The sequence below is a fragment of the Dama dama genome, chromosome 24 (genome assembly GCF_033118175.1).
Source record: "Dama dama isolate Ldn47 chromosome 24, ASM3311817v1, whole genome shotgun sequence".
Taxonomy (NCBI): domain Eukaryota; kingdom Metazoa; phylum Chordata; class Mammalia; order Artiodactyla; family Cervidae; genus Dama; species Dama dama.
The window spans coordinates 16039715-16063104 of record NC_083704.1 but is presented as its reverse complement, the minus strand read 5'-3'; the positions used below and the strand labels follow the sequence as shown (position 1 = coordinate 16063104).

Sequence of the window (23390 nt, the reverse complement as noted above, 5' to 3'; positions counted from 1 at the left end):
ATTTTCAGTCCTCAAGAAATCCCTATAGAGTCTACAGTAATAATGTGGGTCCCTTAGAGGTTATATTAACACCTTCTCTCCCTTTATTATGTACAAATACAGATTGTTATTGCTTCTAACAATTCACCAAAGCACATTTCCTAAATTCTTTTCTTTTTTTTTTTAATACAATGTACCGGCAGCTCATTTCTTCATAGTAATATCCATCTGTCCTCTGCTTGGACTGATTTCAGCATTTTTTAAAAAATCCAATAAGCTTTTTAAGGGAACTCAACTTGTTTCCTGCGGCTGTCAAAAGGCAAAACCAGGCCTTGGGCAGAGGCTTTTATTTTCCATCTGCACATTTTAACAATATAGCTTACAAATCGCTAAAGAAAACATCTGCTGATTTCTTATCCACACCTCCACACTGCTGTTTCCAAATAACTGGTTAAAGACTTCTCCCCAATCATTTACAAAACAGGTTCTCTTGAAAAATGAGAGAAGAAAAGAAGAGAGAAGAGAACAAAAATAGAAAAGAGAAAAAACGAGCCATCTCACTGAAAGTCTCTGGAGCTTTGTGAAGTTCTAGCATTTATAACAGGAAGAAGTAATTCACTCTAATTGCTGAATTAAGAGATAGAAAACAAAGATCAAATTTGAACTGCATTCTATTTTCAGAAACTAAAGGAGGTGATAAGTTTCCCCTGATGAAAATAAATTAAACCTTATAAAAATTAAAAAAGGAAAATATTCCAGGAATGGCAGTCTTATGTTCTGTTGATTTCCTTGCAGCAACCAGTTTTGAGGGAAATACCATTCCCCAGGACCCTGGCCTCTTCCATCAAAGCCAGTACTTTAAAAAAAATTTTTAATTCTCCTTTATTCTTCATCGATAATACTAACAACCATTCACTGAAAAAATACTATGTGTTAAATAAACACTTTATAGTCAGTAATAATCATTAACCCCTCATCACAGAACTATGATGTAGGCATTACTGGCCCCATTTTACAGAAGAAAACAGTACTTTTTAAATAGCAGGTTTTAATTTTCTGACCCCAGAGAAAGGCATGATGTAAAATGAGCAAATTACCTTTGATTTTTCTTCATTTTCTCTATAAAATTCTGCCATCTGTTCCTCCTGCTCTTCAATAACATCCTTGAGGGTATCTACTTGGTATATCAAATTGTTCTTCTCATTGTCTAACTGTGCATTGGAAACCATGGCTTTCTTGTATTTTTCTTCCACTTCAGACAAAGACTCCTAAATGAAAGTCAGAGTCATCAGTCTGACATCAAAATACGTTCATCACCTACAGCACTGGCACAAACATAGGAAGACATATTTTTGCAAAATACAAGCAGTTTTGGAAACTTTGTTTAGTGACATGCACATGAAACAGGAGGACGACAATAAGCCAAGAATGCCATTATAAGCACTTTATGGGCTCTCTGCTATCCAAGAAAACAACATCAAGCAGCAACGTAGCCTCCGAAAGACGAAAACGCATGCAGACAACACGGAAGAGTCAGAGTGTAAAAGTCATAAAATGGAGAATCGCGAATGTTTTCAGAAATGTTGCTCCTGTGGTTTTCAACAGCAAGCTGTCCGGCACTCTGAGCGCAACGACAGGGATACAGCCTCTTTTCTACAAGCAGGCTTCACACCCCTTTGAGTCTCACCAATTCTTGGATCTCTGTTTTCAGTACTTTCCTGTTCTGCATATGCTAATAAATGTATACACATTTTCTCTGGACATTATTCAAATACCAGCCATTTAAAATAAGTTAAGCGACACAAAAACAATTATTTTTAAAAAGAGCTACCAGGGGAATTCCCTGGCTGCCCAGTGGTTAGGACTCCGTGCTTTCACTGCAGGGCCTGGGTTCAGTCACTGGCTGGGGAACTCAGATAACACAAGCCTGGCTGCAAGCCCCCCCCGCCCCACGCCCAAAAAAGTGCTACCACTGAATGCTTAAATTTTTATATACTTCAAAGTTTTCTGCCTAAAATAGCTTACAGTCTGTTTTTAAATAGCTGCTTCTATTTTGGTAGATTACTATTACCTATTTTTAAAGCTAAAAAGAAAAACATTTCACATAGAAAAAGCCATCACTTCTGTATTTTTAAAATACTGATGCAAATGGTTAACAAACAAAAGAGCAATGATATTTGAACTGAGGGTTCTGAGAGTCCAGAATCCTTTACACATTTATGATCAACTGATATTGGACAAGGGTGCCCAGACAACTCAGTGGGAAAGAATAGTTTTTTCATAAATGGTGTTGGGGCAACTAAGATCCACATGCAAGCAAATAAAGGTGAACTCCTACCTCACACCTACACACACAAAAATTAACTCAAAATGGATCACAGTCCTAAATTAAAAGCCAAAATTATAAAACTCTTCCCCCAAAACACAGAAGTAAATCTTTATGACTGGCGTAGGCAGTGGTTTCTCAGATATGAAACCAAACTATCAATGTAAGAAAAAAACAGACTTTATCAAAATTAAAAACTTTTATGCTATAAACTATGTATCATCAAGAAAATAAAAAGACCATGCAAAAAATGGGAGAAAACATTTGTAAATCTTATATCTGATAAGGTACCTGTATCTAGAATATATAAAGAACACTTATAAATCAACAATTAAAAGACACACAATTCAATTTTAAAATGGGAAAGGATTTGAACAGATATTCCTCCAAAGAGGGTATAAAATGGTAAGCATACAAAAATATTCTTAATATATCATTAATGATTAAAGAAATAAGATCAAAACCATAATGAGATACTACTCCAGACTGAATAGGATGGCTATTGTACATAATCAAAAAAAGAGATAACAAGTGTTGGTGAGGAAATGGAAAAACCAGAATCCTCATACATTGCTAGTGAGAATGTAAAATAGTGCAGCTGCTTCAGGAAGAGTGGCAGCAAGTCAAAATGTTAAACATAGAATTGCCATATGACCCAACACTTCTATTTCTAGGTAATCTGCCCAAGAGAAATGAAAAGATATATCTATACAAAAAACTGGACACAAATGTTTATGGCAGCATTATTCACAACAGCTCCAAACTATAAACAATTCAAATGCCTATCAACTAATAAACAGATAAACAAAATACAGTAAATCTGTACACTGTAATGTTACCAATTTTTACATATATACACACATACACACACACACAGATGCATGTTATGACATGGATGAATCTTGAAAACATTAAGTAAAAAGTCAATCACAAAAGACGACATTGACTAGTGGTCTGGGAGTGAAGGAATGGAGAACTGCTGCTGATTAGTATGGGGTTTCTTTCTGGGGTAATGAAAATACTGTAAAACTGGTGATGTCTGTGCAACTCTGTGACTATGCAAAAAAAAAAAAAAAACCAACCACTACACTGTACACTTTTTCAATAGGTAAATTTTATGGCATGTGAATTTTATCTTAATGAAGACACACACACACTTAATTGTTCGCAAATCAGGAGTGTATTAATGTTTTGGGGTTTTTTCCAGAAAAAATGAACAAACTTTTAGCCCAACCCCACACAATGCAGAATTTAGAGTGATTCTGATCCATCTTAGAGACAAATGGCAAAAAAGAAAAAAAAGAAGAAAAGTCATCCTCACAACTCAGTCCCATACAAAATGGGACATGACTGCATGAACACCAGAATCTAACGTAGTTTAAGCAGCAGCGGCAAGGATACAACATATAAAATAATAAAATTGACATAAAATGTGTGGAATGTACTTTTCTTTAAAACAACAGACCACAGAGGACTAGTTTAAGTGTCAAGGTACTTTTAATGATTTTAATCTAGTTCACACAGTGATACCCAAAAGGAATTAGTCTACTTAAATATATCCAAGGAATTGATTTTCAGTGTAGGTTCTAGACTAGAAGCAACAACATTATCTAGGACCTGGCTAAAAATGAAAACTTTCAATAACCCCATCCTAGACTTTTTGAATGAGAAAATCTGGGAGTAGAGTCCAGCAATCTGTGCTATTAATTAGACCCAGGTGACGATGGATGGAAGTTGGAGTGGGGGAAAAACCCCTCACAGGCAGACGTACTTGAGAATAATGTCATAAGCAATGACCTACCATTCTTTTTTAATAGGATATGGGTACATCACACCACTGTGCTTTGACCACCAACTGGATGATTTCGTAAATGACTTTTTTCTTCTGTTTAAAAGACTCATTTCAAGGATAAACACAATCTGAAGTCAAGTTCAGTTGTACACTAACTATGAATGAAAAAAAGGGGTCTTATCTGCTCAAAGCCTCAAATAAGGTGAATCTGTTTTCTGTATCCTTCAAAGAATGCAATAAATGGTAGGTCAAAAAGAGGAAAATGTTCAAAATAAAAGGACAAACAAGTAAGAATTCATCTGAATCATTTGCTTTCCTGATACATTATGTTACACTCAATACTTTAAAATGAATGTATTGACTGAAAGTCCTGGATTTGTTCCTTTGATCTAAGATATTTCCAAGTCATAGCTCCAAAACTTGAAGATGAGAGCAATAAGGCTGAGTGAGCACATAGGCACACTAACTGGATTCTCCTGATGTTCACCAGTGCCCACACACGGTTGTCAGTGGTGTCCGGGCGTCCCAGGAACGCTCTCCACAGGCCTTTCCACCCTTTCTGGTCCTGAGTCTTAACCGTGTGCCTTTTTGGCCACAGTCACCTGCGTGAAGGCTTTGGCTGGTAGCTGGCCCAAGTCCAGTCATGCCAGGGCAGCTGAGCAAAGCCTTTGCTTGTTAGGTTCATACTGTGTTCTTGGGGCATCGCCCAAGTCACCTTTCTGAATGCCTTGTTTACATATTTTAAGAGGCCTATATTAAATAGGGAACTACCTGCGTTCAGAGAAACTTATGGTAATTCATATATTAGATCTGGACTTTGTAAGAAAACACAGGGAAGAGCATGATAATCAAGTGCCATTTATAACTAAGATGTCTGCCACACACCTACACTTCTATTGAAAACTGGTATCCATTCTTGCTACCATTTAAAAAGGGAACGTGTTAGTTGCTCAATCATGTCTGACTCTTTGTGACGCCATGGACTATAGCCTCTGTCCACGGAATTCTCCAGGCAAGAAGACTGGAGTGGGTTGCCACTCCCTTCTCCAGGGGAACTTCCCAACCCAGAGATCGAACCTGGGTCTCCTGCATTGCAGGGAGACTCTTTACTGTCTGAGCCACCAGGGAAGATCCCTATTCAAATTTACCTTCAAATTCTTTAAGGCACTGAATCTGTGTAACCCTTTTTGACCTACATGTAAAAAAACCACCAAAACACAGTCCTCATGCTTCAGGGTCTTTCCACCACAGGGATTATTTATAGGAATGCTCTCTCTCAGATGCTTCTTCCTCCTGTTTCTAACACTGAATTTGGTGACAGAAATAGGCAATGCTCTTTTGTTTAGCTTGGAAGAATTTTAAGGTTTAATTCTCAAAAAAAATATATATATATTCTTAGAACACTTCTTAGGTTTTTGCCTAACTCAATTTTGTAAGGTTAAGACAAAAGGGATATGTAAGTATTTCACAAGGTTTAAAAACTGAGGCCAACTATCTTTTGCTGAATAGTCCCAAAACTACACCACACATGTACATATCAGCAGAGACTGGAAGTTCGCCTTTCACTGCAGGTTAAGCACACGCTTGAAAGACAAACACGGTTAGTAAAGCCATGTGCAGTGGGGTTAAGAGAACTCGGGAAACCGCCGCTACTGACACTTCTGCGCACAGAGAGCATGCTTGGGCTGCAGAAAGGGCCCTGATACCTTCAGTTCTTTAAGCCCCTGCATGTATCTCCCTTCTACATCCTGAATCTGGTCCTTAAGGTCATAGATATCCTGCAGGACATAGGAATGAACCATTGCATAAAACCACATACGCCAAGTCTCAAAGGATTCATGAAAATGTGAATTACTTCTGTATAGACCAGACCAAAAGAAGAGCCGTTAAAGTACACAAACTTAACTGCCACTCCAGACAGACATGTGATGGTGGGGCTGGGGAAGGCCCTAGAGTAACCAATTCAACTTATTAAAAATTTTCTTGGCATTGATTCCTGTTGAAGCAATATTAGCAAACAGGGGCATGGCTGTGTATGGACAAAAGCTATAGCTTATAACATTTTTTAAAACACAATTTTGAAAATTGCATAAATCATTTAATTTTGAGTATAACACTTCACTAAGAAGTAGTAAAATATGTAGCAAATTAATTACAAGTTGAAAATTTTACTGAGTTATGCAAAAGTTTTTAAAAAATGGAAAATTAGATATGAACAAAGTTGTGTTTCAATGACTTGGTTACTGACCACAATTCATTTGGGAGAAAGAGAAGGGAGGGAAATTAAACACAAACCTTTTTAAATACAATGTCAAATGAGACAGTCTATCCTGAGGACACCATTTAAATGATGAGAAAAGTCTATGCTCCAAATGTTACCATAATCCTTATAAAAAAAAGTAAAGCAGGTCAAATTTTAAATGGAAAATATTGTCTCTCTTGTACCCAACCTTGCTACATGAGATCTACTCTGGATGGTTGATTTAGGTTGGAAATAACAGCTACAGACCCTTGAACACAACTTTACAATTACAGGCAGGAACAATGGCCCACTGCACAGTTTCTACACTACGTAACATTTCCCCTGCCTCTTCATTCCCTCCCCGGGGGGCCTGTTACTCCTCGGTTCCCTCAGGACGTTTATCAAGCACCGATGCTGCGCTGTGCTTAGTCGCTCAGTCGTGTCTGGCTGCAACCCCAGGGACTGTAGCCCGCCTGGCTCCTCTGCCCATGGGCATTCCCCAGGCAAGAATGCTGGAGTGGGTTGCCTTCCCTTCTCCAGGGGATCCTCCCAACCCAGGGATGGAACCCAGGTCTCCTGCACTGCAGGGGGATTCTTCACTGTCTGAGCCACCAGAGTGTCTACTGGGAGCCAGACACTAGCTCGTTATACAAGCTCATTTCCTTCCAAGAGGCTGTAAATAGCGAGCACAGGCTGAGTCTGAAGCTGGAAAGCCCCATCCTCCTGTCTTTTGCTGGACTAGAAAACAGCATTTAAAGGCAAGGGCTGAGCTTATTTACTTTGCACCCCCACGCTTCTGTCTGGTACTAAGAGCTCAACAACACTGGCCCCTTCACAGTCAGAGCTCGGGTGACCTGGGCCGCCTCCTGCACAGCCACGGCCACTGCCGCGATCCTCCCTAGCCTCTGCTAATCCTCAGCCCACTGTACAAGCTGCCCGCATCACACACCAGACTCCTGCTCCTGACCCACTTGCAGTCTGACTCAGTCACCCACGGTCCCTCCCTCCTCCTCTACTGTGTCCGGGGAAGGGGCGCCCACCTCCCCCAGCCTTATCTGGACATTCCTCTCACCCACTCAGGCACTTTCTGTTCAGTTATTCCTCTCCTTAACTTCATGGCCTCTCTCTAATGGCTCAATCCAACCAATGAAGATAATAACTAAGGCTGCCTTTGCAAGAAAGCAAAAACCCTCTCTTAACACTCTCTCTATTGACCAATCAACTTCCAGCCTCCAATACTCTCTTCAGAGGAAGCTGCCTGCATTTCCTCCCATTACTGTTTTGACTTGCTCATCTCCTCCCCACTGTTCAACCACAGGGTAACAGTTCTCCTTGCCTCCAAGGTTTCTTCCAGCCTGTGGTCAACCTTTAGGAATGCAAATCAGACAGCACCGCTTCCCTGCTTCATATCCCACCGTTGTCAGGGTGAACCTGAATTCCTCTCAGGCGGCCACACAAAGTGTTTTGAGACATGGCCCATCATTACTCCTCCAGCCTTCTCTCTCATCCATTACAAATCCTCACTTTCCATCCTATCCTCTGGCAACTCTGCTACCCAGATAACCTTTTGGTTCTCTGAATTTATCAGAAAACACCTTCACGCTTCAGCTTCTTTGCCTGGTTAATTTTTATTGTTCCTTCACTCCTTCTCTCCTCTGAAAAGCCTTTCATTATCTCTTCTAACTTAGATGATGCTTCTCTGAATTCCCTTAACAGCCTTACTCTTGCTACTATGATAGTACCACACCACCTGGCTTTACTGGTTTATATTCACTTGTCTCCCATGTGAAACAGTGAATTCCTCAGGTTTCCAAAGTATGTTTTACTGCCTGAACCTATGGGGCCAAGTGCTCGATAAATGTTGAATGAATGAATAAATGCAGTTTTTATTACTACCCTTGCCTCGTTCCTCACAAACAGGATGCTCAGCAAATAGACATTCATAGACATTTTGAAAGGGTTATTAGTGAGACTGGAGGCTCAACTAACGGGTTAAATGAGCTTTCATTACTCAGGTATTTCTGTCATCCCAAATATTATTATACTTGTCTTATCATGAAACTCTGAGAGATAACTGTATTCAAGCAGCCAAATAATACTATAATGGCTCAAAAGACTAATAATCCCCAATGTCTGGTTCCCTGTACATCCACATATTTTCCATTTAAAATGTGGCCAATTATTTGAAAGGATGACTTTTATATACATTAGAAGGTTTTTTTGGCATTTGTAAACTAGCAGAACTCATTCCAAATACCATCAAATGCTCAGGAAAGAGAACAGAAAAGAATTAACTAATCTCCTTCCTTTCAGACCCTAGTCACATTCTTGAACTGTATTAACATTTTTTTTTTTAAAGAACTCATACTTCTTTCCTTCCTACCAAGTCACATTAAATGTTAAATGGTTCCAGTATACTACAAAGAAGTGAAAAATAAAAAATGTTTATAAAAAGCAAACCAAAATGGCGGTTTACCCGCAATTCACTTAATGAGGTGTCTGGGTCTATTAAGCTGCTGGTATCCCCGCTTCCTCGCCTGGATGAGTTTCCACTTAGAGGGGTTGTTGCTGAGGCAGAATTTCGAGATGAAGGCTAGAGAAAAAGAGAGATGACACTTTTAAGTCTTAGTTCTTTAAAAATAAATTTGCTGTGGAAACTAAAAGTGGGGCAGGGTGACAGGAAGAGCTCTAACACAGCGTGGATGAGAAGTCACCGAACGCAGTCCACAAGCAATTTAGACTGGCCTTGGTGGGGAGCTGGGGAAGGGGGGTTACCCCGAGATGGGCCCAGGCATACTCAGCACAACTGCGTTTGCTCACTCTTTTGGAATCTAGGATTCATAATCACTAAGAAGGAAATAGTTCGTGTGAAGAGTTGTCTGTTTTCTAAGTTTATCTCTGCTGTACTGTAAACAGTGCTGGGGTGAGGACATCAGCTTGATTTTAAACAGTTTCAGAATGCTATGTTGGTATGCTAATCATTAGGTTCTTGAAGCTGCTTCTTTAGAACCTTTTCTTTTCCCAACACTTTGTTGATAAAAGCTGGAGACACTGTCTGCAGCTAAGAGTAACAGCATTTTGCCCTCAGCTGCGGATGATGCTCCTGATTAATAAACGGCAGCGATATGGGATGTTCAATTAATTCAGCAGACAACCCGCCACATGTGGCGACTGAGCACTTGGAATGTGACTGGTCCAAATTGAGAATTTTTTCTCAGGTGTGAAATACACACCAGATTTCAAAGTCCTGATGTGGAAAAAAGAATGTAAAATATCTCACTGATAAGTTTTCATGTTGGTTATGCTTAAAATATTTTGGACATTTGGGTTAAATAAAATACATCATTTGAATTAATTTTATCTGCTTCCTTTTACTATTTTAGTGTGACTGCTAGAAAGTTCACATGTGGCTTACATTTGTGGCTTGCACTATATTTCTACTGGACAGAACTGGCATATCATTGGGGACATAGCAAAAAATTAATCCAGATAATTTCCTAGGATGACTTTCTAAAAATGTTTCTAGAAGAAAGAGACTTTTTTTTTTTAAACACAAAGCAACTCCTAAAAAGGAATTATTTCACTTCAAAGAAATAATTTATCTATACAGGAAAAAGAAAGAAAACCTTCAGAGTTTGTCACCACCATTCCTAAAGACACTTCCCCACTTCCAGTATGTAATGGTTTCTTCTCAGGATGAAATTCTAGAGGAATGAAAATCAAAAGAGCAGCCACAAGTTTAAGAGGTGACATGCAAGGAAATAAAATGCAGTGTCTCTTCTCTTCCCAGGGCTTCACATGATTCAACTGCAGAGGAATTTGGGGGTCAAGGACAGGAAGTAGATGAAGAAAGGAAGAGTAACTCCATCAGTTAAACTGTTGTAAAATCAAGAATAAAATAGTAGTAGAAAGTAAGCTAGTGACCTCGAGAACTTAATTTCCTTAGGAATTTATATACTCACCCTTGTGTAATTTTCAGCATACTGTTTATCAGATTTTTCATCCAACTAGAAAAGAACAGAGATAAAAATCAGAAAAGATGTTGAGCATTTTGATTTTTTTAAGGGGGAAGAAAAAAAGAAGTGACACCATTTGAGTTCTCCAAGCTCAGCTGATATTTGGATCCTAAAAGTAAACATACTAAAACTGAAATAAAAGTTGGGACACAGAAGACAAGATGTTAACTTCAATTCTTATTCAAGGAAGACAGAGTAAGCATGCTATCCTTATGAAAAAAGTTAGAACTTTTGCATAGATTTTTCTTTTCATGGTATTTGAAACAATTAAAGAAAACTACATATAAACGTAAACTCTAGCATTGCAAAAGTTACACACACACAAAAATACTCATACATGGAAGAAGAAAAAGTCTGATAAAACCAAAAGCCAACAAACTTTATTACATTATTAGTACACAGGACACATAGATAAGGCTAGCGCACTTAGCCAAAAAAGTTCAGACTGGACTACAGCATGTTAAATACATCCTCAAAAAAATTTCTCCACAGCCCAAGGATTTGGTTGTATGGTTTCCGTTTTTGCTTTTTAACTAATACATGCACAAATCTAAAAAGAGAAAAAAAATCCAACAGCACGAAGGGCATGTGCTACCCTCAAGGGCAGCCTACTCCCAAGTCTTTACAAAATTCTAACAGTGGTGTCCCAAATACATCCCATATAGTCTCTTTTCCCTCACCATGTTTCAGAGATTAGAGAAAGTATTTTTCTTCATGGCATTTATCACTCCCTGACCCCATGATACTTATTAATCTATTTATTATCTGATCTCTCTAATGTAAACTTCGTGTCTGTATGTTCTTTTCTGTATTCCTAATACCAAGAATAGCATGTGGCATACAAAAGGACTAAAACCTTGTCAGATGAATGAATAAACAAACTGTCCTCCTCCTGCACCTACAGACTGACCTCCTTTAACAGTTGCATAGTACCCTACTGTCTGGACATACCATACCAGTTATCCTCTCTCTCACAGACAGGCCTTAACGGTTGTTTCAGTCCGTGTTTCAAGAAGAGAAGTACCTTAAAGGTCTCGCCTAAAACTCTGACTTTACAGCTGAGGAAAGAGAAATTTCAGATCTTGCTGAAGGATGAACAACAACTAAACAACAACTAAATGCCAGAGCAGGATCCAGATCTCAGTTTCGTCAATTGTTCATATTATTTACCTGTATATACTGTCCCAATTACCACTAGGGAGAAAAAAGTCACAGAGATTTTTAACTAAATGAAAATATACCTGGACCCCAACTTCTAGACCAATAACCCTTCCAGCCCAATCTAGAGAAGAGATTTGCAAACTGTCCTCAGTTAATTATTAAAACACAAAACATCACTATTTCTGGCCCAGTTCAGATCACTTCACTCTAACTTCCTCATATTTGAAAGTTTTCCTTTTTTTTTGTTACTCACATTTATCATGTTCATTTTCTATCTCAGTAAACACCTTTTTCTATAAGTACTAAATCAGAACATAAATCCTGTCTTAGATTTTGAATTCTTTTTGCTGCTTCTTACTACAATACTCTTAAAAAAGAATGGACATCACTTCATTTTGACTTCTTAAACCACACATGAAATGTCTTAAAACAAACAAGCAATAACAGTAGTTTTTCATGTTGGCAAATACTGCCATAAGGAGGAATTACCTTCCTCATATCTATACTAGTAAAAATATATTGCTTAATATTTAACGTGTTATTCCTCAGAACAAAAGAAATACTACATCTAAATAGACTGCCTTATTCTCCTTAGAGTACCTTCCAACTCTCTTCTCCTAATGAGTTAAAGAGAAAAACAGGCAGCATTCAGAAACAATCTTCCAGGTTCATCTGAAATTCTGTCCCTTACTTCGCTCTCACACAAATGACCCCCAGCCCACCCACTTTTAACAGGCAGTCACCTGAGAGAAACCTCACAATCCAGAGGATGCATCAGTGACCTAGCCGACCACAGGGCTGGTTCTCCTGCTGTCACTATCCTCTGACAGAACTGCCGCAACCCAGGCTGATCACGCGCCAAGCTTCAGGACTGTGGAGGCAGCAAAAGCGCTGAGACCAGCCCCACCGCAGCCCAGTTATTTTGGCTGCAGGGACTTGGCCAGAGACTCCCCAGTTCGCCTCCCTGTGCTACATTATGGGCAGCCTTCCATTTAGACAAAAAGCTAGCTGAAACCTGGTATTCTAAATGCCCCAGGAGGTCTACATAGCTGCACTGCAACAAGAAGCCAGTTTTCAAAAGGATGACCCAAAGGCTCCACCAGATCCTGGAAAGGATCTTAAACGGAATAAAATGGAATCATATTTAATATGCTAAGGTATAAAAGAAGGAAATGCTGCTGGTAAAAGGGTACAAACTTTCAGCTGTAAGATAAATAAAGTCTGAGGATCTAATGTAAAATATGGTGACTATAGGTGACTTTTCAAAAATTGTTGTTTATGAATAACACGCAAAAAAATGAATATGTAGTAATATGAAAAATGAGAAAACAAAGGCTCTATGTATAATACTATATGGTCACAATTTTGTAAAACAAGCAAATTAAACTGAGATCGAAAAGAATACTGAAAATAAATCATTAGTAAAGACCTCAGAACTTGCTCATGAATACTGACGACAGCTTACTCAGCCTCAAAAATTTTCAAGTACATGTTATGTCATTACATTCCTAAATAATTAAATACGTAATTTTCCAATCAAGAAAAGGGTTTCCTTGATAGTTGGAAATGGAAAGTTGGCTAACAGGCTTGTAATATTTTACATTCATATTAATCTGCAAAGAGCATATGATGGCAAACTTCATTGCTTCTTTCAAGAATTTCAAATTATCAACCGGTAAACAAAGCATCAACTATCATCTTTTCTTTGGTGATAAATGCCTTTACCTTATCTATGTCTGGGAAATCTGAAAATACTTTTCTCTTAACATCCTAGAACACAGATTGTTTCTCTTTAAGTCTAAACTCCATGATTATTTGTTGAAATTAGCACACGAAAAATATTTCTTAGAATATGTATCTTGTCAAATCTTTGAAACTTTCTGTTTCAAAGAAAGGTATTTCTTATTCTCAGATGAAGAGGCCCATTGGCCTTGTTTCAGCATATGAGTACTGTGACCGATAATTCTGTCCTACTAAAATGGTAAAACATAACTGAATCTTTTTGAATGGAAACAGAATTTTAGTTATGAATACATTTTAATACCATCATTTGAAAGTATTGTTTAGAAATAGAAAGAGTTGTTTAGAAATAAAGATGCATTTTGTTCCAAATTATATTTCTTTTTTAAAAGGACACTGGAGATTTGATATAACTGAGCTACGCGTATCTGATATGGAGAGCCACTTTCAGCAAGCAGCAACCATTCTGTCACCCATAACATAAATCTAATATAATGTGTGACCAAGAGATAAGAGTATTATATTAAGCCATTTGAACAAACTTTATTTTTTAAGGTATAAGGTATAAAATTATCATCTAGTGAAGAGTTTATAGTATAGCTTGCTGAGGCTTCCCTGGTGGCTCAGCTGGTGAAGAATCCGTCTGCAATGCGGGAGACCCGGGTTCTACCCCTGGGTTGGGAAGATCCCCTGGAGAAGGGAAAGGCAACCCACTCCAGTATTCTGGCCTGGAGAATTCCATGGACTGTATAGTCCATGAGGTAGCAAAGAGTCAGACACAACTGAGCGACTTTCACTTTTCTTGGCTTAAAGCAGTCACTGGAGTCTAATCCTTTGTTAACTTCTAATTTATATGTATATACTGACTTGATAATGTTATTTAAAAATTCTATTTGGAGAAAACCCTAAAAAACAGAAGCTCTGACTCCCCAACCATAGAAGAGTAAGTGTGAGTTGCTCAGTCATGTCCTGCTCTTTGCAACTCTATGGACTGTAGCCCGCCAGTCTCCTCTGTTCGTGGGGATTCTCCAGGCAAGAATACTGGAGTGGGTTGCCATTTCCTTCTCCAGGGGATCTTCCCAACCCAGGGGTAGAACCCGGGTCTCCCGCCTAGCAGACAGATTCCTTACTGTCTGAGCCACGAGGAAACCAACCATAGAAGGGAAGGGAACAATTAATAATCTTCGAAAGCAAAACTAGCTGAGGAGTCCATTCAGAAATAGTCTAATCATTAATAATCAGTAAAACTACAGTTAAGCATATTTACATTCTTCTCCTTTATTCTAGCCCAACCCAAGGGACAGAAAGGGAAACTGCAGAAGAAAAGACGAGAGACAAAAGCAACCACGCTGTGACCAAAGCCCTGCCAAAACAGGGCCTGGCACCTTCTCCAGCACCTTTGAGCTGAGATTTATAAACTAGCAGACTGTTACGCACATGTTGATCCACAATGGGGGAGCCAGAAGCTATCCTCTGAAATTTTTAATTCACTGTTAGCATTTTAAAATTGAGGTATTTCACAAGGATTCTTTTTTCAGAACAAGTGGTAAATATTGCTTTGTCCTTTGTTCCTCACATTTTCTGAGCAATGTTAAACTGGCTTAGGTCTTCCTGTCCCTCTCCCAGCACCTCAGTAAATCTTCTTTAAACTGCATTTAGTATAAAATGTAGTCTCTATAGGCATTAATGAGGAATTTGTTCCAAATGTCACAGGATCATAAGAAAATTCCTTTATAGATCATTGCTTCATGCCAAATTATGCTGTCCCGAAAATGCCCAGACTGAAAAAAATATTCATTTGCTTGCTGAATAAAAGTGAATAATTCACTACTTAAAAAAAACCCCGAGATATTTCACATAAAAATGACGACTTCAGCTTATCCTTTTAAAAAGCATATGTGTGAGGGAGTGGGGGGTGGAGATCTTACCAACATCAAGTGCACTTTTTGTTTATAATGAGCTGAATTACAGTATAACCTTTAGAGGAAATAATATTAGACAATTTTTTTTTTTTGCTCTAGAGAGGGGACCAACATATACATGTATTTAGCCAAGAGGCAAAATTAAGGATATCACATAGGTACTTAGACAACCATTCAGGAAAAAAAAATCACTTCGGCTCATAATCTATAAAACAGGGTGCCGGCCAACGCCCTGGAGAACCTCGTGCTTGTGTTGTAAGGCACACAGCATGGTTTGATACACATTTGCACAGCCTACAGGGGGCTTCCCTGGCAGCTCAGTGGTAAAGAATCCACCTGCCAATGCAGGAGGTGTGGGTTCTGTCCCTGGATCGGAAAGACCCCCTAGAGAAGGAAATGGCAACCCACTCCAGTATTCTTGCCTGGGAAATCCCATGGACAGAGGAGCCTGGCGGGCTACAGTCCATGGGGTTGCAAAACAGTTGGACATGACTTAGCGACTAAATTAACAATAAGAAGCCTATATACATGTGTTATCAAATCCAAATCATTAGTTATATATTCTTAAATATGTATAATTTTTATTAAAATGTGTAGATAAATCAAAATAATTACTGGGAGAAGAGTTTCATTTAATTAGAAGCAGCAGTGGAAGACTTTAAAAATAAAGTCAATCTTTTCACTTCTGTATAGTTACTAAAATAAACTGCGAAGAAATAAACGTAAGGAGGATATAACCAGTAATTCAGACATCCTATTAGGTGCTAAACGGATTCAAAGTTTTTAAGAGAAAGGGTGTATATAATAAATTAAATTGAGTATATCTATGAAAAAACAGGTTAATAAGCAAATTAATAAAATAGGCAATATTTCAGGGGGAGGACCTGGGAGCCAGTCTTCTAACTTGGGTGCAGAGAGATTCCTTGATCTGATGAAAGCCAAGACAGGGGCTGTTGCTCAGCCAGCTTTAAGAGCCAACCATCTGGAATACTTGAGGACCACACTTAGAATTGTTTTCTAGGATTAGTCATTCACAAGTAGCTATTTAAATACAATCTGTGATGTGCTAAATATAAATAACTATCTCTTCATTTTAAAAAAGTGTCTATTTTTTTGTTAAGAAACTCTGCATCATCTGATTCAAAGAGTTGATAACTAGAGCAGTTGTTGGTTCAAGGTCAAAACAACACAAAAACAACACTAATGTCAGCAACAGAGAGGTGTTACAAACAGAAAATCAGGCTGTTAGATATACTAGGCAGGTAGACATGTGCTGCTGTGGGTTCCTTCATTAAGGTAAATGCCTCCAGGCATTTCTACTGGACACTCTTTCCTAAATGCAGTTCCCAATGAATGTGAGGGCTTCCCAGGTGGCCCAGTGGTAAAATAATCTGCCTGCCAATGCAGGGGATTCAGGAGACACGGTTCGATCCCTGATTGGGAAGATCCCCTGGAGGAGGAAATAGTAATCCAGTCTAGTATTCTTGCTGGAGAATTCCATGGACAGAGGAGCCTGACAGGCTACAGTCCATGGGGTCACAAAGAGTTGGACACGATTGAGCAGAGAGCACACATAATGAATGTGAAAGCAACGGACAGGCATTTCTTCAAAAACAATGCCATAACCCAAACGTTCAGATCTATTCGGAATCTTCCCAGTTATGATAAATTAGTGACATTTTACTAAGTAGTGTATTTTATTGTTCAACAGTCAAAGTCCACCTAAAAATTTATAGATTCACCAAAATGAAAAGAGAAGAAAAATTTTAAGACTGATCAGGAATATCTAAATATGGGAAAGATATTAGATGGTTTTAAGGAGTTTTTTATCCTTTCATTAGGTCTGATACAATAAGAAAAAAGTTCTTAACTAGGGAGGCATACTGAACTATTTATTTGGAAATGGCGTGATGTATGGGATTTGCTTTAAAATAATTCAGGGAAAAAAAGAAGGGAAGGAGGAAGAAATAGATGAAACCAAATTGGCAAAATATCAGTAATTGTTCGGGCTGCTCCTAGAAAACTTCCATAGGAAAAACTGTTTTAAAAAATAAGAACATATCAATGTATACATTTTGAAACAAAACAAAAAACTATTTAATGCTGGTGTACTCAAATAAATTAAATTCTGATTTTAAAATAGCTGTTAGTCACAAGCCTGAGACAGTGGGTCCCCATGCGCTGCACTCACGCTGGTCAGATCTGGGATGCTCACATCATCCACGTCGGAGACGACACTCCCCCTACGATTGGAGCGACTAAAATAATCAGCGGCAGAAACCTTTCAGTTAGAAAAAAATGAGATGCTTTAAAATTAAGGAGAGAAAGAAGAAAACGATAAGAACATTGTCATATGGGGGGAAACCTTTTTTTTCTTTTTGTTGTGTGATAAAGTTTCATGAAATGAAATGAGGGAAGTGCTGTGATTACCTACTCAAGAAGTTAAGAAAGAAATGTATAGGGTTCCAAAATGACATCACAGCTCCCTAAAATAAACTCTTACTAATTTTAGCCAGAGTTCTATGCTACAGAAATCATCATCTACTGTCTGAAGAGGAGCATCACCCTCACCACAAGGGATTCTAGGATAGCATTTACCTAAAGCCTCTACTATATGCCACAAATGTATAATGCATTATAGCTATCGAGTCGGTTAAGCACATATATGCTGAATGCAAAATACCTGCAGAGTATTTATTGTGCCTTTTACCAAGTTTCCAGCTTCCCCTTTTTCATATTTCTCAGGACCAGGAACTGTAGAACAAACAATGAAGGAACTACACTGGCCTCTTTCTGGTTCCCTGAACACAACAGTCTCTTCTCACCTTAGCTGTTGGCACTGGCCTAAGAACTCTCAGCTCAAAGGTCACCTCCCTTGGAGACGCCTTCTCTGATCACCCCATCCCAAAGTGACACACATTCCACTCAATGTCCTCTATCACATCACCTGCTTTTTCTCTTCACAGTCCCTGGGTTTACTTTCTCTTTTTGTTTCTTCCTTTACCAGTCTTTTTCCTATTTCTTTTATTAGGATGTAAGCTCCATGAAGTCAGCAATCTGGCCCGTGTGGCATACCACATCATTCCCAGCACTGAACATAGTGCCTCACATATAACTGGTACTCACTCCATAAGCATTTGTTGAATTAAAAAACAATGAACATCTGTTACCTCACTCATCAGCTACTGCTTACCTCAGCTCTGTCTGATTACCTTGCTCAAAAACTCTTCTCTTCCAGAAAGGAATCTGGAAGCCCATCCACACAGATGCCTCCTTTAAGGCTTACATATATGAAGTTTTATGAAGAGCTGAGACGGTCAAGCACTAGTATTCTTGTTCACAGTAACGCAACTTAAATTTACATATAATAATACTATAAAGGTACCCACTATCTCAGAATTTCGATAGTTCATTTACTCCATATATTAAGCCTACCTACAAAGATAGTCATTACATGCTCATTAAAGAAATAAAGAAATAAATAAAAATAATAAGTAAAGAAATCGCTGTTAATACAACTAATGGGCTGGAGCAACAGTACAAGCCCCTGCCCTTCCCACTCCGTCACCTTCCAGGGTGTTTTCGGGCGTTGGGGACTGTTCTTTCTTCTTCAGCTGTGATTATGAGCATTACCTGGCTTGCCAAGGAACCAAAACTGGCTTAGTTCAATCATTGTATTTCTGGCAACAAAGCTCACAAACTCTCACTGTTCCCCCTTTTCTATGAAAAATTTGGGTTTACAATCTTTCACAAAACATGACTCAAAGTAAACGGCCTTCTAATTTCTTAAAGGAATTATAGCCTCTATAGCCTCTCAGTTATTGGGCTCTCTTTTTTTCTTTTAGCTCTAAGCTGATACACCATTCTCCTCAATGTAATTTTCGAATCAGTTCTTAATATAGCAAAATTGTCATCAGCTCTCTGTAAAATTCCTTACTTCATAAAAAAAAAACCAAACCTGAAATCATATAATTTATATTCTAACATAGCTGTTTCTTACCTTTACAATTGTAACTCTAGTTGAATTCTAAGACAATATTTTTAAATTTTGCCATCAGCAACTCAAAAAATTCACAGGTCTTAAAAGACATATAAACAATAGTTAAATACATAGTGAAGAAAACTACTAATTAATGGCAGCATGATTTCTAATCCATAGTAATGAGTTTTAAAGAATGTGGAAACATTAATCTTATTTGAGATTTTTTTTTGTTTTTGGTGAACTGTGCATATACATGCATGTGCATAAAACAGCAACAAAGAATAAAAAGTGAAAATCTGTCAAGTACATAATGACTAGCACATAAGAGGTGTCACTAGGAAAGCTTACACAGCCCACTGAGAAAATGTATTCTCAGGAATACACTTCTAATGTAAATTATTCATATAAACTAAATTGGAAGAAAACGCTCATTTCGTCAAGTGAAAATTTCATTTTGCAATAGATTTCATATGATCACACAGTGTTGCAATTTTAAAACATTAGATGTGTTTGCATGCAAAACACGCTCACCACGCTGTCCCTTCGCCCACGGCTGGCACAACCAGAAGACGCAACGCTTGCAGTGTCATCGTCGATAAACTATGGATATTAAAAGCAGATAATGACAAAGATGCAGTTTCACTATAGGTCTTCCCATGACCATAAGCACAGGAAGGCAGGCTTGGGGAAGCACGCAAATGCTCTCTATGAGTATTGATTGTAATTAACACCACTACTGTGCACCATTAAACCAAAAAACTGTTTTGAGGCGTATTGAATAATCACCAAAAACCAAAAGATAGTTCCAAAAAGCACAAAGATTAAAATAGTATTTACTTTACCTTTTAAGTTAAATGAAAGAAAAAGGGGGGTGAAGCATGACTACTAGCCAACACTTGCTAGGGACCTCATGCTTTTTAAACCTCTAGGCCCTCTGGGATCCCCCGATTACAATGAATTATAATCTTATAATTCATTTAAGTCAATAAATACCCTGTCTTTTAGTTGGGGGGAGAAAAATAATCTTCTCAAATGAAACAATATGTCAAACACAGAACTTCCTACCACCAAGGACACTGAAATGATGGTTCCTGTTGTCCTTTATTCACTCCCGTGCAGCACATGCAGGAATTTCTAACATTACTGCACATCCCCGCCCTCCTTCATCAGCAGTGGAAGATTCACCTTCAGTATGTGGAGGCTGCCCCCATTCTGACGTCACTAAGGAGCCATTCTGGCATCACTGGGGTAATAACTCTGAGTCCCAACTTGCAAATGAAATAACATTTAGCCAGCACACGATGACAAGATTCTACACTCGACTAAAAACATTACCATAAATTTTTTTGTTTTTTTGCAAGGGACCATCACAGCTGGGACACTAAAAACGACATCAGGCTCAAGAATTGTCAAGTGGAATTTTATTACCAGGTGGGTTAAAAATAAACTTCCTCCTGTGAAAAAGCTTGTATATCCTTAAACATCCCTGTAATAACTTTTTGTTAACTGTAACAGTGGAATCCTTGATAAATGTCACTTGGAAATGGCAGGAGAAATGAGTCAAACATCTACATAGAGGAAAGTCCATATAACTTGTCTATTCTACTCCACAAAGTAACCTATGCTGACCTCTAAGAAACTGCTTAATAATTTCTCCAATTTTAATATCATCAAGAATAACAAGGTAGTTCCTAAAAAAGTCATAATTTGCTATTAAAAATAGTAATTAGTACAGTCTTTTTAGTGGGTAATATGGTAATATACATAACTTAAATGTACATACTCTTTGGTTCCCATCATTTCATTATTAGCAACTTACCATGCAGATCTACTCATAATATACTTGTATAAGCATGTTCACTGTACAAGTATCTGTTGTAGCAAAAATCTGACAACCTAAAAGCTCATCAAAACAGGAGCGATTTTTCAAATGTACAGCCCCAGCACTAACAGAATGATGATACACTGCCATTAAAAAAAAATGTGCTGACCTAAAACTAATCTCCAAGAGGCACTCAGGGGAAATAGAAAGGGACATGACATACTTTTTAAAATCTTTTAAATGCCAAAAAAAAAAAGAATAAAATAAATCTTTATATACTGATTTGAAAAAACACTGTGAGTAAAGAAAACAAGTTAAGCAGCATTAGGTACACGAATCACTTGCATACTGTTCAAACAAAGGACACTCGTACAGACATAAAATATCTCTGAAAGGATATACACAAACCGAGGTTGCATTTGGGTGACAGAAACAGGAGAAAAGTCAGAGGACTTTTACTTTGTACTTTCCTTAAGCTAATATTACGTTTATAAATTTAAAGCAAGTTTTAATACTTTAGAAAGACTGGGTAATTAGAATTGTCCCAGTTTCGTGTTTTATGTAGCAATTCTTTAAAGTTGACATATTTCATTTCTTCTTTCACTCCACTGATTGAAGGGCTAGGAAGCAAGTGGAATGGTTCAATGTAGAAAGTAGAGATGAAAAGGAGAAAGAAAAAGGATAGGGCAGCCAATTCACACCCTGAACTACCCCCACTGGAAAAAAACAAGAAGAATTTCCAAATGAGAATTACAAATAAATTAAAAAAGAATTCCAATGGCACTAGCTTCAGACTCATTTAAGAATTATGTGCTAAGTCACATTCATACAGAAACCACCAATTCAGACAAATTAGTTCTTGAGTTTGTGTGCTGAAGGAAAATGGCAATCCATGCACAACAGGGTGAGACACACCACACCCTCGATATTCTGAATGGTGAGTGCAGATTAATGAACCAATCAAAAGTGTCTACAGGACATGCAAGGAGACTAGGCCGCTCACCACAGGACTGCTTCGGGATGAACTCGTTCTTGATGAGTGAAAACTGTATTCAGATGGCTATAAAGTTTCCAAGAAGACAGGTTTTACAATAATGATCAGCTCCTTTTCCCACTGGGAGGACATCAGTGCCCCTGGATCTGCCTCACCCTGGCTCCCAGGTGAAGGAAACTCTTACTCCCCTGGCTGGAGCCCTACTGCACTCCTGCCCTCCTGACCCAGCTGCCCACCGCTCACGGCAAGAGCAAGCAGAGAACAAAGGGGTGCCCGAGAAGTGCTATTCTCATCCTCTCCCCGAGGAACTAATGAGCCAGAAAAGCGGTTTCTCTGCTTGTACTGCCTTCGCACTTGAAGCCTCGGTTTGCAGCAGGCGCTTTCTCACAGCTTGGGGGAGTCGCAGTTGACAAGCTGATGGGTCACAGCTTGGAGAGTTATTACAGGTCAGATTAAATGGCTTTTCTCTTTGTAAGTAAACTGTGCCCACCTACACATCGCCCTCCCCACCACCGCCCCCTGCTTGGACTTACAGTTCGAGAACCGTAAGGGTTATATAATCCACCATTATACAATGACACCTGGAGAACAAAGGAAATACCATTTAGCCATTCAGCGTCAAAGTTATTTTGAAAGTGATGTAACTTCTTCAGAGTACTCAGTTCCAAAAAAGCTGAAGAATAGTGTTTAAGTGTACAGCCTCCCGAGGTGATAACACTCATTTATGTCTGCATAAATTCCTGCGTCAGCCTCAGTAAAGCTTCAGGATCACACTTCATTTCAAAAAGCACCAGTGGTTACAGCATTGCCTTTCATCATCATGTTATGAAATTAGGAGAACATTTACCAATTTATTCTTTCAAAAGAGGGAAGAAAACAGATAAGAAAGTGAGGTACAGAAAGCTTTGCCCACTGTCACGATAAAATCAAGCACAAAGCCTCAGGTTCCCAGTCACTAGAAGAGGCCACAACAAAACAAACAGCCTGAAAGCAACCAACTCACGATCGCACATTACACAGAGTGATTGTTTTGGCTTTCGAGTCAGCTGGCTTCATTAGAGCCGAGTATTAATGTGGCCAAGGCCACAGCTGTTCCCCTGCAAAATATGACATCCCATGCCTAGGCAGCCATCTCACACAAGTATGCGAGTGGAGTGGAACCCATGCAAATCCACCTCGTCTAGAGGAAGCCAATTCTAGGCAAGGGCCCACCAACAGCCAGCACTATCTACCACTGTGAGGAGAACACACTCATTTTTACTCCCCGGAAGTTTTGTACTTTAAGCAGAGGCAGCACATTTTGAGGTACACACAGCACTAAAGCCACGTGCTTTAGTGACTATTTTGATTATTTTGGAGGAAAGATGTCAAGCTAGAGCCAGCACCATGACAATGGCTCCGCCAAGAGTACACA

At 38.6% G+C, this 23390-nt stretch overlaps 1 protein-coding gene across 14 annotated transcripts in view; it reads right to left on the bottom strand.

Moving 5' to 3' along the window:
• The window catches only part of LRRFIP2 (LRR binding FLII interacting protein 2), a 106007-nt gene that overhangs the window by 24342 nt on the left and 58275 nt on the right, over positions 1-23390 (bottom strand). For 3 of the 14 annotated variants that reach the window (XM_061127724.1, XM_061127728.1, XM_061127725.1), the window contains 6 exons: positions 19692-19760; positions 17370-17459; positions 10302-10346; positions 8816-8932; positions 5804-5875; positions 1077-1247 (listed from right to left, as the gene is read on the bottom strand). In XM_061127724.1, coding sequence (XP_060983707.1) covers positions 1077-1247; positions 5804-5875; positions 8816-8932; positions 10302-10346; positions 17370-17459; positions 19692-19760 — 564 coding nt within the window. Of the gene's footprint in view, positions 1-1076; positions 1248-5803; positions 5876-8815; positions 8933-10301; positions 10347-17369; positions 17460-19691; positions 19761-21985; positions 22043-22509; positions 22558-23390 lie in introns of all 14 variants that reach the window. The other 11 variants (XM_061127732.1, XM_061127734.1, XM_061127736.1 and 8 more) reach the window with 5 other exon arrangements.